Source organism: Coenobita brevimanus, chromosome 40 (assembly GCF_032717465.1).
Source record: "Coenobita brevimanus isolate Jiangsu-jjx chromosome 40, ASM3271746v2, whole genome shotgun sequence".
NCBI lineage: Eukaryota > Metazoa > Arthropoda > Malacostraca > Decapoda > Coenobitidae > Coenobita > Coenobita brevimanus.
In genome coordinates this window covers 7,301,667-7,316,197 of record NC_136993.1, presented here as the reverse complement: position 1 = coordinate 7,316,197, position 14,531 = coordinate 7,301,667, and the positions used below count along the sequence as shown (strand labels likewise).

Genomic DNA, 14,531 nt, shown 5'->3' with positions numbered 1-14,531 from the left:
CCCCTTAATTGCTATCACTATGGGGGTCCAAAAGCTGTATCTTTGAGGAACTCTCCTTGCTACTGCCTGGAGAAGGAGGTTTTGTCCATTCATAAACATGGAAAGATATTGTTTCCTTATCTTCCAGCCCAAGGTTATTTATGCTTCTGTCTTTTCAGGAGCACTTGTGCCCCACTGTGGGGGGTCTGAAGTTGCCTCAGCCCACTCCTTAGCCCACTCCTCCATCAGATGATTTGCTGGATGCTGTTCCTGACATTAGCACTGCTTGTGAGACTTGTGTTCACCCACCTTCTTCTCTGACTGTTTCTGTCCTCACTTCAGTGGCCACAGGTTTGCTACTTCTGTGGTGGCAGCAGATGTCCACATTGACGTGTCTTCATGTCCTGTCTTGTCCAACATGCCAGAAGTTTGATCTGTACTTGGCAAATGTCACCGTTGTTCTTCAGAGTCCTCTGAGCCTGAAGACAATCCACCTAAAGTCTCTAATGTGGAACCTTGTGTCAACCATTTTTGCTGTTCCCTCTGCCCTGGAGTCTCTGAAGTCTAGCCAGGTGGAGGCTGAAGTTGGTGGATCTCCTTAGGTCTGGTATTAACCTCGGAATGATGTTGCACAGATTATTGGTGCTCCTGTTCTGCCACAGGATATCATCCTCACAGGGTTCTGGCTCTGTGGATTCTACTTCTGCTTCTGGGGCTTCTGGTGGTGGCACTGACCGCCCTACATCAACTAAAGCAGCCTGCAAGCGGCCTTCCAAGCAACTAAATGCTCTCAACTCTCCAACTCGAATTCTTCCCGCTCCTTCTGGCACCTTGCCAAAAATCTTTCTAACAACTTTACCTCATCATCCTTCCCTCCTCTTTTCTACTCTGATGGTTCTGTAGCTATTTCTTCTACTGATAAAGCAGATCTCTTCGCACAGACTTTCTCCTCCAATTCCACCTTAGACGATTCCGGTGCTGTTCCTCCATCACTTCCCCCCTCTGACTTCCTCATGGCTGACATTAAAATTTCTTCAGTTGATGTATTTTCTGCCATTACTGGCCTCAGTACTAACAAGGCATATGGGCCTGATGGGGTCCCTCCTGTTGTTCTCAAAAACTGTGCTTCTGTGCTTACACCCTGCCTAGGCAAACTATTTCGCCTTTGTCTGTCAACTTGTACCTTTCCTTCTTGCTGGAAGTTTGCTCTCATTCAGCCAGTCCCAAAGAAGGGTGACCACTCCCAACCCTCCAACTATCGTCCAATTGCTTTAACGTCCTGTATTTCAAAAGTTTTCGAGTCAATTCTTAATAAAAAAATTTAAGGCATCTTTCCTATCACAACCTTCTTTCCGATCGTCAGTATGGGTTCCGTCAGGGACGCTCCACTGGCGATCTTCTCACCTACCTTTCAGACTCCTGGTCATCCTCCTTTCGGGACTTTGGCGAAAGCTTTGCCATTGCACTTGACATCTCAAAGGCTTTCGATCGAGTCTGGCACAAATCTTTAATTTCCAAACTGCCCTCCTACGGTTTCTATCCTTCTATCTGTACCTTCATCGCTAGCTTCCTTTCTGGTCGTTCTATAGCTGCTGTCGTAGACGGCCATCGTTCTTCTCCTAGATCTATCAATAGTGGTCTTCCTCAGGGCTCTGTCCTATCACCAACTCTCTTCCTTTTATTCATCAATGATCTTCTAAGCTGTACATCTAACCCTATCCACTCATACGCTGATGACTCCACCCTTCACCTTTCCATTCGGTTCCCGCAACGCCCATCTCAACAGTTACTTCAAGAAACAAGGGATGAGGCTATGGCACACCTAATGTCTGACTTGGCTCATATCTCTGACTGGGGTAAAAATAATATGGTTGTCTTTAATGCTTCTAAGACTCAGTTCTTACACCTATCAACCCGACAAAATCTTCCACAGGTATACCCACTAATGTTTAATAATATTCAGATTAATCCTGCATCATCCTTGAACATGCTTGGGGTTTCATTTACTCGGGACTTATCTTGGAAAGATCATATTACATCTCTTGTAAAATCTGCTTCCAAGAGATTGGGTGTGCTAAGCCGATTCCGCTCTTTCTTTATCCCTGCACAATTGTTGACTCTATACAGGGGTTTTATCCGCCCCTGTGTGGAGTACAACTCTCATGTGTAGGGAGGCTCCCCACATACAGCTCTTCTCAATAGGGTGGAGTCAAAGGCTTTTCGTCTCATTAACTCTCCTCCTCTTGCTGACTCCCTTCAACCTCTGTCTCTTCGCCGCACTGTTGCATCTTTATCTCTTTTCTATCGCTACTTTAATGGTCACTGCTCCTCTGAACTGTCTGCTTGCATTCCTCCACCTCTACGACGGGCGCGTAGCACCCGTCTGGGAGCAAACTCTCATCCCTTTTCTTTCCAACTCTCTAATGCAAGAGTTAACCGTTACTCCCAGTCTTTCATTCATGCAACAGGTCAGCTCTGGAACTGTCTCCCTCTGTCTGTATTTCCTCCTGCCTATGATCTCCAGTCTTTCAAACGCAGTGTGTCCAGGCATCTCAAAATGATCGGATCTTGAATTTGGCTCTCTATTGTATTTTGTTTTTCTCTTGGAGGGAACTGTTACTGCGGGCTCATGGCCTTTGGTTCCTTCTTCCTCGCATAAAAAAAAAAAAAAAAAAAAAAACTTGTTCTTCCATCCCAGAGGATGAGTGTTGCAGAACTTTATTCTTCCTCGTCCTCACATTTGCCTCTGGATGTTCTGCACAGGGTGTGGGTTCCTGGTGCTGGGCAATCTCTTTCGAAGGGTCTTCCCAAGCATCGATTCAAACCTGCTCACTTGTCAGAAGTTGTACAGTCCTGCACCTCATCCACATCCTCCCTCCACTATTGGTTCTATCATTCAGTGGAAGTGTTGGAGTTACATGCCAAATGGGAGGAACTGTGTCATCTTGTTGCACAATTTTTGCATTTGTGCATATGCATCCAGGAGACCATGGTTGGTGATGCCATTTCTTCCAATCCTTCTGATTACTGTGCCTTTTATTCTGATCCTGTCTCAGGCCAAGGTCGTCATGGAGGTGCTGCTATCTTCCTTTGTTACGATGTTCCTTTCACTTAGGTGGACCCTTCCACTCCCCTGTAGGCTGTTGTTGTCCAGGTGTTTTTGAATCGTCAGTATACAGCTTGGGGTCTTTATCTTCCTCCCCTAGTGCTATTGTCGAAAGGGCAGATCAGAACACCTCCTTCATGGCTTTCCTTCTCGCTTTCTTTTACAAGGAGATATGAGTGGTCATCATCCAATGTGGGGTGACAGTGAGGCAAACCCCTAGGGTGTTATGCCAGCTTCAATTGTGGAGGATTTTGTTTTTTTTTATTTCAATGGGATGACACAATTCCATAGCCAGACTGGGATTCTTATTGCTATTGATTTGTCCGTGTGCTCGACTGATGTTCTATTAGATTTTAACTGAGATGTGTTGCCAAACCTGTATGGCAGTGACCATTTTCCAATATTTTTAACTGCTGCTGAGGATGGACCTCAGCCTCATCATCCTCGCTAGTGTTTGGGTTAGGCTGGCAAACCACTTTTCATGAAATTAGGTTCCATTGCCCATTCTGTCAATGAGTTTGGCTGTGTTACCGAGGTGTTTGATTTCACTGGTGTGTTGCACTCAGCGGCCCTGTTATCTGTTCCAAGAATGAGAGGCCATATTCCTAAATGTCCAGTTCCTTGGTGGAACCCTGAGTACGGTTCCACAGTCAGAGCCAAGTGAGTCACCTACCTTTGACTTTGTCGCCACTGTGGGAATCCTCAGCATCTGGTGGTGTATCAGAAGGCGTGATCTCATATGAGGTGGGTTTTGAAGGGGGTCAGGCATTCATCATGGAAGGATTATGTTTCCTCCATCAATCTGAGGACTTCCCTTACTCAGGTGTGGAATTGGGTAAGGAAAATTTATGAAAAATTACTATTCCCTCTCCTGTTTTACCTACAGCAGGTGGAACTGTGGCTGATCCCTTTGCTGTTGGAGAGTTGCCTGTTGATAATTTTGCTAGTGTGTCACAGAAGGATACAGATTCACCTTCGACTTGCCACTGTCGGTGCCTAGAGTCTCGTGCTCTTAGCTTTGCCTCTTCTGGGGGGGAATTTATAATGTTCCCTTCTCTGTCTCTGAAGCCCAGGAGGCATTGTCACTTTGCCATGAATCCTCTCCTGGCTGCAATGATATCCTCTGTACTTTTTTACGTCACCCCTGAGTCCCTTTCGTTTTTGCTGTCTTTCTGTACTGGTGTACTGGTAAGTTTCTGGCTTGTTGGGGTGTTGCTGTTAACCCCATCCCCAGGCCAGGTAAAGACATCCTTCAGGTGACAAATTTTTGGCCCATCTTTCTGAAATCTTTTACAGCATGTGTAAGGTCTTGAGAAAGATGGTCAGTGTTCTGCTTGTGTCGTTTTTGGAGAGAGCTGACTTCTTATCCCCTGCCAAGTATGGTTCTTGTAAAATGCAATCTACCTCTGATGCCCTATTGTCCTTGGAATCTTCTATCTATGGGCTTCCTCCACTAACTAACAGCAGGTCACAGACTACTTCTTCGATCTGGAGAAGGCATACGACACTGCCTGGTGTCAAGGCATCTTACTTTTTCTTCATGAGTTTGCTCTTCGTGGGTGCTTGCCTATTTTGATGCAACAGTTATCAAAACATTCTTTTAAGGGTCTGAGTGAGGGATATGCTTTTTAATGCCTGTGCACATGAAGCTGAGGTACTGCAGGGGAGTATTCTTAGTGTTAGTCTCCTTGCTGTGGCCATCAACAGTGTAATCAGTGTACTCCCAGATGGTGTACAAGGATCACTATATGTAGATGACCTTTCAATTTCTGTCACTGCATCTAAGATGTCGTTGATAAAGGAAGCATTAGCTGGTTCTTAATAGAATTTCTCTGTGGGCTGAGTCTCGTTGATTCCATTTTTCGTGTACAGAGACAGTGACTATGCCCTTTTTTTGTCTTTGAGGGGCTCACCCCGACCCTGACTTGTGTCCAGTGTCGGAGAATCTCCTGCGTGGAAGAAACCAGGTTTCTTGGTCTTCTATTTGATGGATGACCGACTTGGCTTCCTCATATTCGCTAAGTTAAGGCAGCCTGTATTAAAGCCTTGAGAGTTTTGAGTTTTAGTTCATACCTTGTGGGATGCTGACCATCAGACCCTCCTCCTTTTGCACAGGTCTTTTATCCTTTCTAATCTTGATCAAGGATGTGAGATCTACTCCTCTGCTTCAGATGTCCGTCTCTGGATGTTAGATTCAGTGCGTCATGCTGGTGTGCAATTGGCAACTGGGGCATTCAAATCACCCCTGATTTTGAGTTTATTGGTGTATGCCCTCCCTTTTAATTTGTACCACCAGTCATTGATGATGAGATGTTGTTATCATCTTCACTGCCTACTGAACGCAGTCCCTTGTGCCATGATCTCCCAAGATTCCTGATCTTCTGTTAATGGCACTTGTCTTAGCTTCCCGAAGCCTTTTGGTTACAGGGTGCGGTCTGTGATGTCAGCCTTTTCTGTTCCAAACAGTTTGTCCACATCAGATCCCGAAGGTGGGCTTTTGATTACTCACTCGTGTGACGTTCTGTACGTCCATTGTTGGTAAAAAGAGCTCACTTTCCTCTCAGGTGTCCCTCTCTCTCTCTTTTAGATCTGATACTAGAGTAAGCTTTGATGTAGTCCTCCCTTCTTTCAGTCGGAGTGGTAGCCTTTCTTGTGTTAATATATACAGCTGAACTAACTGTGATTTTATTTGCTCTGCAAATAATTTTAAGTCTCCTCCAGTCTGTTTTTTGTGATTTTTAGTGACTCCTGCAGTACCCAATTCATCCTATCTACTGATTTTGTCACTTTTAAAGTGACTTTTCTCCATGACCTTCACTCCTTTTTTGTGGGATTTTATTGGGTTCCTGCCCATAAGGGAGTGTCCAGGAGTGAGTGGGCTGGTCTGCTAGCTAGGGCAGCATCAGCTCACCCTCCTGTATATGTGAGATGCCATCCTCCTCTGCACTGGCTGCCTGCCATATGATTTTTACCCACTTATTGCTAGACGCATTTGGCATTATTGGCATGACTTCTTGGATGTTGTGGGGCCTAGGTGCTTGTTATTTGTGGCATGTTGGGCTCCTTCACATACCGAGGTTTGTCTCGCCGGTGGGACACTGCATTATGCGGGCTGCGAATTAGCCAAACCCAGTTCTGCTGTGGATTTTTAACTCGCGCCATCCTGGCGACGTGAATTAACGCGGCAACATTGCAAGGTCCCTAATTTGCATCATTTTCAATTTTCGCGAGTGATTTTTGGCACGTATGCACGGGACACCTTCCTCTATTCCTCTACAGGATGCCAAGCAGGAACAATGCCTTACACCGCATAACCTCTCCCCCCCCCCCTGCACGCCATTGTCTCGGAAATTCATCTGTTACCAGTGACCTGGCCAATAAAGACATTCAGGGCCAGAGTGATTCCCCAATCGATGACAATGTGGAGGACAATGTTTACATAGCATTAGAGGAAGAAACATTCAGAAATGATGATCAGGTCATGTGGGAAAAAAAAGGTCATGAATGGTGATGAGTTAGTGAGTGAAACAGTGCTTATAATGCCTATATTACTGTTTGAAAACCAATATACTCTTGTACTACATATAAATTCGTACCAAGTAAATAAATAAATACTGTTTATGAGTGGATAAAATAGTTGCCCTCCCATAGAACTCGTTTTCTTTGGTGCCAGCCTGTTAGAAAACCCAGTCAGGTAAGGAAGGTCTTGTACCTAAATCGGGTATTTTAAACCTCAGGTGAGCGATTTGTCTATGAATTTTCGATGTTTCTCACCAAAAGCGGATGTTTGAGCCCAAAAAAAAAAAAGGTCCAAAATCGTCGGGATGGGGCGGGTTAATGGAGAGCTCTCCCTCTCAATTTTGTAAGGATTGCTTGGTCCCCCTGACTGTTCAGCACTTGCTGGTGAAGTGCCCCAGTCTTGGAGATTTACGCCGCCCGTACCTCTCTGAGCACCAAGCGAGCAACGGGTCGTACTGTCATTCATCGGTGCTTGGGGAAATGGCCTGCTGTATTGGCGGGGGAACCCTCAGGTTTGTGGTGGCACTGGACTGCTGCATAAGATTTAGTACTCGCTTGTGTGTGTGTGTGTGTGTGTGTGTGTGTGTGTGTGTGTGTGTGTGTGCGCTTCTTTATTACGTTTTAGTGATTTTAGTGCATTCTTAAGTGATTTAGTGTCTACTTTTCATGTATTTTTAAAAAGAGCATTGCTTGTTCTGATTCTTTGTTGGCGTTTTTTGCCTTTATATCCGGCGGCATATGACCCTGGCATTTGCGCCGCCAGTTTTTTTTATTATTATTATTATTATTATTATTATTACATTTAATACGTTAGTCAATCAACCATTGTCCTGAGTAGTCTAGCACTTAAGATGAGTGTCGCTGAGTAGTGCAGGAAAACGATGTGTTACAGGGCAGAAAGGAAAACTGCTGTTCAGGAGACAACATTGTCTCGTGCCACCACAAACAAAAAATGTTTGTTTTGAATTTTTGGCAGAAATTGGGTCTTCAGATTATATATGGAAACATCTACATGCTGGCCAACGAAAGGTTGGAAGACAGACTGAGCCATTTCTTTTTTGCTTAACTCTAGCTCAGGGGTTCTCAACCAGGGGTGAATTTAAATGTCTCAAGAGGGGGAACTGAGGCCATAGAATGGCAAGCTCAAACTGTTGTTATATTAATTTTTTTATTGCCTCTGAACACAAAATATAATGTGCATCAGTTAGGCCCAAATTTTTTTTTCTAGTGTATTATTATTATTATAATAATTAAGGAATAGTGTGAGAAATAACGGAAGAGAAAATTTTCTCTCAGGTCCGTTTCAGTTGTTTCTGTGAAAGAGAAAACATGTGTGTACCGTACGTGCGGTCCGAGGTGGAGGAGGAGGCTTGTATTCTTTCATGTCTAAGTCCTGTGTGCTCGTCCTGTCATCTTGTTTTGTTTGCTTAAGTTGGGGAAACGGCGAAGGAACTACAAAAACCTCTCAAATCAAGAGGAATTTCATCTCAACTAAAAAGAATGCAATTATTTTTACGTATTTTATAAACTGAAACCCTGAGAGAGAGAGAGAGAGAGAGAGAGAGAGAGAGAGAGTAGTCATATTCCTGTACCGTCAGGTGTTCGTTTTGGACATGTACAAACTAGTGACGCTGTTGGCCCTCAGACTTAGGAAGATTCTGTCACTCACTCTCAGTTCAAGTCCGCTTTACAGTTGCAAACAGGTCTGTACCGTACTCTGGTCGTTCTGAGAAAGCTTATCAACTTAATTCCTTTGTGATGATTCTGTTCAAAATACAAATGATAACTGAACATAAGAAATGCAATAAACATTTGAAGGGAATTACTTCAGGAACCCCAGATACGAAAAATTATTGAAAAATATAGAGATGATACAAAATGACTTTCCAAATACTGCCAGTGTACATTCGCTGCCAATTAAAGACATTTATAAACTCGGAAGTACAATCAAACACCAAAAAGAAAACCCGTTCAGTGATCAACGCCATATCTCTGTTCAATTTGAAAGACTAAGTAATGAAATTATATTAAAAGAAACTGATGATATCGCACTGCAGATGACTTTCAATCCATTATTTATGAGTTTACTTTCCTAAGATCAATATAGTCGTCCATTCTTAGTCACAATGAAACTTTAATATGGAAGTTATTATAAATAAATGGGTTAAGCGAGTAAGGGATAGTGTTCTGAGGAAGGGATCTTGTTCATAGTCAACTATTGCGAGACATGTTAATGTGGACCATTATCTTCTGTACTTGTGAATTTTTTATGTGTTTGTGTGTGTGTGTGTGTGTTTTTTTTTTTTTTTTCATATTTTAAATTTATATTGATTGTTGACATTCTTTTTTTTTTTTTTTAACAGAATTTGGAGTAAATCATGAGTGTAAAAAAAAAAAAAGAGGGTACAGTGATTCATACATTCAATATGCATTCATATCCATCATCATTAACGGAGAAGAAAAGCCCCAGTGCGTTATTTGCAACAAAGCTTTGTCAAATGATTCTATGAAACCAACGAAGTTGAAGCAACACTTGTACAATGTTCATTCTTAATATAAGGACAGAGACAGAAGTTTTTTTTTTCAACGCCATGGCAATGTTCTGAAAAAGATGAAGCTAGATTCAACAGGAGCATATCATGATAATAACCAAAAGGTAACTGAAGCTTCTTATGTCGTAATACTGGAGATAGCAAAGCGGAAAAAAACACATACAATTGGGGAAACCTTAATAAAACATTGTGCACTCAAAATGGTGGAAATTGTGTTGGGAAATGGATTGGAGAAAAAACTTCCAGCAATTTCACTATCAGACAGTACTGTTCAAAGGAGGATCAGTGATATATTTTTTTTTTTTATAAATAACAGAATAGAGGAAGGAAAAACAAATGAGTAAAAAGAAAAATAATCCATACACCAGATTACTGGTGTCCTCTGTTCATAAAATATCTGTAACAGTTAGACTTGAACAGTTGTGGGTTGAAATTTGGAGGGAAACAACTCTGGGGAAGCGAGTTCCAGAGAGATGCAGTTCGGGGAATGAAAGAATTCTGATAGGCAGAAGTTCTGCAATATGGCTGAGTGACATTCCAGTCATGAGCGCTACCAGATGCCTGTGTAGAACGAGGGAAGGCATGAAGAGGTGGCACCATGGATGCAACTTCGTCTGAGCATTTGCCAAAAAAATATCTGTAAAATAATGCAAGGGAGGCAACATTCCTTCTTACTTGCAAGGGAGGTAGTTTATATGTAATGGCAGGGTTGTTAATGATTCTAACAGCTTTGTTCTGAATTTTGTCTAGTTGTCTTAATGCAACCTCTCCACAACCATTCCACAAGGGTGAGCAATATTCAAGCTGAGAGCGCACATGACTCTTATAAATTATAGCTAACTGCTCATCAGCGAAGAAGTTACGGACTCTGTACAATAATCCAAGTTTCTTTGAGGCGGTTTTAGCAAGTGATCTGACATGAGAGGTCCAGCTGAGGGCACTGTTAAGTGAGACGCCAAGAATTTCAATACTTTTGGAGGTGGGAATATTAGTAGCACTGAAGGTAATGTACAAATCTGGCAATATCTGTCTATTAGTAAACTGTATATATTTAGTTTTACTAGCATTAAAAGAGACAAGGTTGTTTTGTCCCCATTCACTGATTGTAGATAGATCTTGATTTATGGAGATGGCTGTACTGAGTTGAAAGGTGGAGATATTAGACTTTGTAAATGGATGTCTGAGTGTGAATGAACTATGTAGTGTTGTCATCTGCATATGAGTGAATGGGATTATGGGTGACAGATAAGAGATCATTAATATGAACCAGAAATAGGGTTGGTGCCAGAACTGATCCCTGCGGCACGCCGGCGTTAATTGAGTGGAAATTGTAAATTACATCATCTACTTTTACTCTTATTTTCCTGTCACTAAGATATGAAGAAATCAAAGGAAAAAAAGACTTTAGTCCAATGACATCAAGGATCAAGTTCTGCAAGAAATGAAGTTTGCAGCGTTTGGCTTATTTTCAATTCAACTTGATGAATCGACCGATGTGGCATTGTGTTCGCAGTTACTAATGTTTGCAAGGTATGTTCACTCAGGTTCATTTAAAGAGGAGTTTCTCTTTTGCTCTCCTCTTGAAAAAACTACCAAGTCCTCAGGTATTTTGGAAAAGGTTTCATCTTTCTTTGAATCAGAAAATCTATTGTGAGACAATGTCTGTGATGTTGAGCGGATGGAGCACCAGCTATGTTGAGAACAAAGTCTGGATTTCAAGTCTGTGTGAAACAGCGATCTCCAAATGTGAAAGGCGTTCATTGTATGATCCATCGTCAAGCACTGGCCTCAACGACACTTTCAGCTCCACTAGGAAAGTTTTTGGATCAAACAATTCGAACTGTGAATTTTGTTAAAGGAGGAGCTCTCAACTGACGACTCTTCAAGCAGTAATGTAGTGACATGGATGCAGCACATCACCTGCTTCTTTTCCACACAAATGTTCGATGACTTTCAGGAGGAAGTGCCACTGAGCGAATATCTGAGCTTAGAGATGAGCTCAAATTATTTTTTGAAGTTCAGGGTAAGATAGATTTTTTTTGCTTAGCTGGATGATGAGGAGTGGATTATGCGCCTTGCCTATTTGGTTGGCATCTTTGAGCAGCTGAATAAACTGAATATACAGATGCAAGGCAGAAACACAAACATAATAAAGTTCATGGATTCCTTGAAAGCTTTCATGAGCAAGCTGGAAAATTGGAAGAGAAAGGTCAGTATGAATAATGTTGCAATGTTTGAGAAACTCTCATCAGTCCTTGTTGCTGGGGATCATGACCAAGTACTGTCACAGTTCACAAAAAATGAAATTTTGCAGATCTAATAGCACTGGACAATGAATTGAGCAGATATTTTCCTGAACTCAGTGATGATGAGTTGGATTTAATGCGAAATCCATTAAAATGTTCAATTGAAAAAGTTGCTGATGGCTGCCAGGATGAATTTCTGGAGCTCAAAAATGATTTGGGAGCAAGAGATATGTTTGATGAGATAGTCACAGAATTTTGGCCCTTGATGTGTGAGTCCCACCCAAAGGTGGCTGAAAGAGCTAGGCTATACGAGTCTTGCTTCCATTTGTGTCAACATATCTTTGTGAGTCAGGATTTTCAACTCTGTTGGAAATGAAAACAAAGCAACGAAGTAGACTGGAGGTTGAAAATGACCTGCGTTGTGCCCTTTAAAGCACTCCTCCACGTATCCGAGAATTGGCGAAGTAAAAACAATCACAGGTTTCTCATTAGCCTAACTATCTTCAGCCTTGCATTTAAGTGAACTTTTTGTTTATTGAATTACAATGCCTGGCATTCTATTGAACTTTTATTTATTGAAATATACTTCAGTTAATTCATGACTCAGTGATAATTAGTTATAAATATGTAAAAAAAAAAAAAAATATTCGTTTTAAAACTTGTCAACATTTTCTGTTGCCATTAAACTGGTAAAACTCCACTACAAAATAAGCCATGTAAATATATATGTACTAATATGGAAATATTAAAGCAGATTTTCATTATTTTATGCGTATTATTCAAGTAAGCACCTTATGAGTTAGACAATCTTGGAAAGGGGGGGATGACATTCTGCCATATGGTGGAAGGGGTGAATGAGGCAAAAAAGGTTGAGAATCACTGTATTCTAGCTGTATCACTGCTATTGTTCCCACTATCGTAGGAGACGGCTGATTCAGTAATATGTTATCCTCATGATCAGAGGAGAATTGAGTAAAGAGCGTCAGTGGACTTATGGTGACGTGGGTTAACATCCACTGTCCTTGGCTGATATTTACTCAATGTTGTGTACTGTATCAGGAGTTACTGGACCGTCTCATCCGTGCTCTGTTTAAACTTAACACAAAACGGCAGTGTCATGAAAAGTAATTGTCTCGTTTGCTCAGTGGTTCTGGTCAAATCCTAGAGGTCACTTGGAGAGGTGTTTCCATTTTGCACAGTCAGATAATATATATAATTCTGGCTTAGAAGACATTCAAACTACTCTTCCTTACTAGTTCCCTTTTGCCTTTGGATCATTCATATGCAGTTGTGTAATTTTATGTACATTTGGCTACTGAAAAAATATAATGTACATACAGGACACAAAAGAACAGTAAGATGCAGTGCAGTATATATAGAGCTGGATGGAGGTGCTATATAAACTTCTAAGGCGATGCGAGAAAATGCCGGGTTTAAGAAGGCCTACCTGGCCTACTCAGTTGTATACAAAATTATAATTATCTCTTTTACACAGAGATTAACAGCTTACCTTAGGGTAGGATGATTATCGTGCAACACGAATATCAAGGAGTTACTGGTAGAGAGCAGTTTGTGAAGGCTTTGCAAGCGATTATGTGGTATGCGAGTGAGGATGACTAGCCTTGTTTTCCACAAAAGAAGACGAGACTTGAGAGCCGACTCCGCGAAGGCAAAGAGGAAGGATGGATCATCACTTACCATGAGCACCGTCATACAGGTCAGAGGATATTGCAGCTGTTGGGCAAACATTATCGGAAATTATAGAGGTAAGACAGAGATATGCAAAATCACTCATCCTTAGTTCTGTCACACACTTTCGTTAATTTTATCTCATTTTGCGGGTGTTGCATATGCTGAACTAATACTGGTGGAAATAAAGCAGTGGTGTAATGGATCTACCAGCGTGAAGAGGTACTAACGAGAATTAATAAAATATTGCTGAAGGGCTTAATTAGGTGTATTTATAACTTCCATTAAGAGAATCCTCTTCTAATTCTCAGGATGAAGAAGCGTGTTAAGTTTTAATATCATTAGGGTCAGATGATACTTTTCAACTTGAGGAGACTCACTTGGAGGGAGGGATTGACGACTAATATTACCATCAACTTTTTTTTTATATGATAACGAACACTGTGTTACACTTCTGCATAGTAAAGAAACACGTTATGGAACTGAATGAGCTAAGTAAAATAACCCTTTGACAATGACAAGAATGTAACAAGACATTCGCTACAGTATTGATGAGTTAATGATATCAACAATAACTACTGTATATCATCCATTAATCATGTTAAAGTCACAATATCTTACCTGTCGAAAAAGTTTGTTCGTTTTGGAAAGGGCACTGCCTGTCCAGTTAGCATTATGACCATAGCGCAACACCTCGATTACACTAGTTCCCAGAGCAGCATTCTTCTATAAAAGTCAAGAAGGGAAATGTTAATGACGTTCAGTGACAGGGATGTACTGTACACGCCAAAATAATATTTTGAAATATAGATAGTAACAACCAATCCCATATTACATCTTGTGAGGTATCAGACTCATTAACCAGACTATCCAAGTCCAGTATGTATACGAGTGCATTCTCTTCTTTTTACTACAAAAAGAAAAAAAAAGGACAAGAGCCCCGGAGACTGTTCCTTCCAAGGGGAAAAAAATAAAAAAAACAAAGCCAAATTCCAGATACATTAATTTCATTTCAAGAAGCCTGGACACACTGCGTTTGAAAGACTGAAGCTCTTGGGCAGTAGGAAATACAGACAGAGGGAGACAGCTCCAGCGGTGACATATTGCATATATGAAGGGTTGAGAGTAATTGTTAACTCTTGCATTAGAGAGTTGGACAGAAAAAGGATGAGAGTTTGTTGCTAGATGGGTTTTATGCGCCCACCGTAGTGGTGGAGGGATGGAAGCAGACAGTTAAGAAGGGCAATGACCATTGAAGTAGCGATAGAAAAGAGATAAGGAAGTAACAGTGCAGTGGAGAGACAGAGGTTGAAGGGAACCAGCAAGAGGAGGAGAGATAATAACATGAAAAGCCTTTGACTCCTCCTTGTTGAGAAGAGCTGTATGTGGGGAACTTCCCCACACGTGAGAGTTGACTTTAAATATGGGCGAATAAAGCCC

At 41.6% G+C, this 14,531-nt stretch overlaps 1 protein-coding gene across 1 annotated transcript in view; it reads right to left on the bottom strand.

Annotated features, from left to right (window-relative positions):
• LOC145397271 (uncharacterized) overlaps nt 1–13,115 on the bottom strand; it is an 88,718-nt gene extending 75,603 nt beyond the window's left edge. The window contains exons 1-3 of the mRNA XM_080270469.1: nt 12,913–13,115; nt 3,970–4,147; nt 595–737 (exon numbers count right to left, since the gene is read on the bottom strand). Of these exons, the coding sequence (XP_080126595.1) occupies nt 595–737; nt 3,970–4,147; nt 12,913–13,115 (524 nt within the window). The remainder of the gene's footprint in view (nt 1–594; nt 738–3,969; nt 4,148–12,912) is intronic.
• Nucleotides 13,116–14,531: the final 1,416 nt, after the last annotated feature.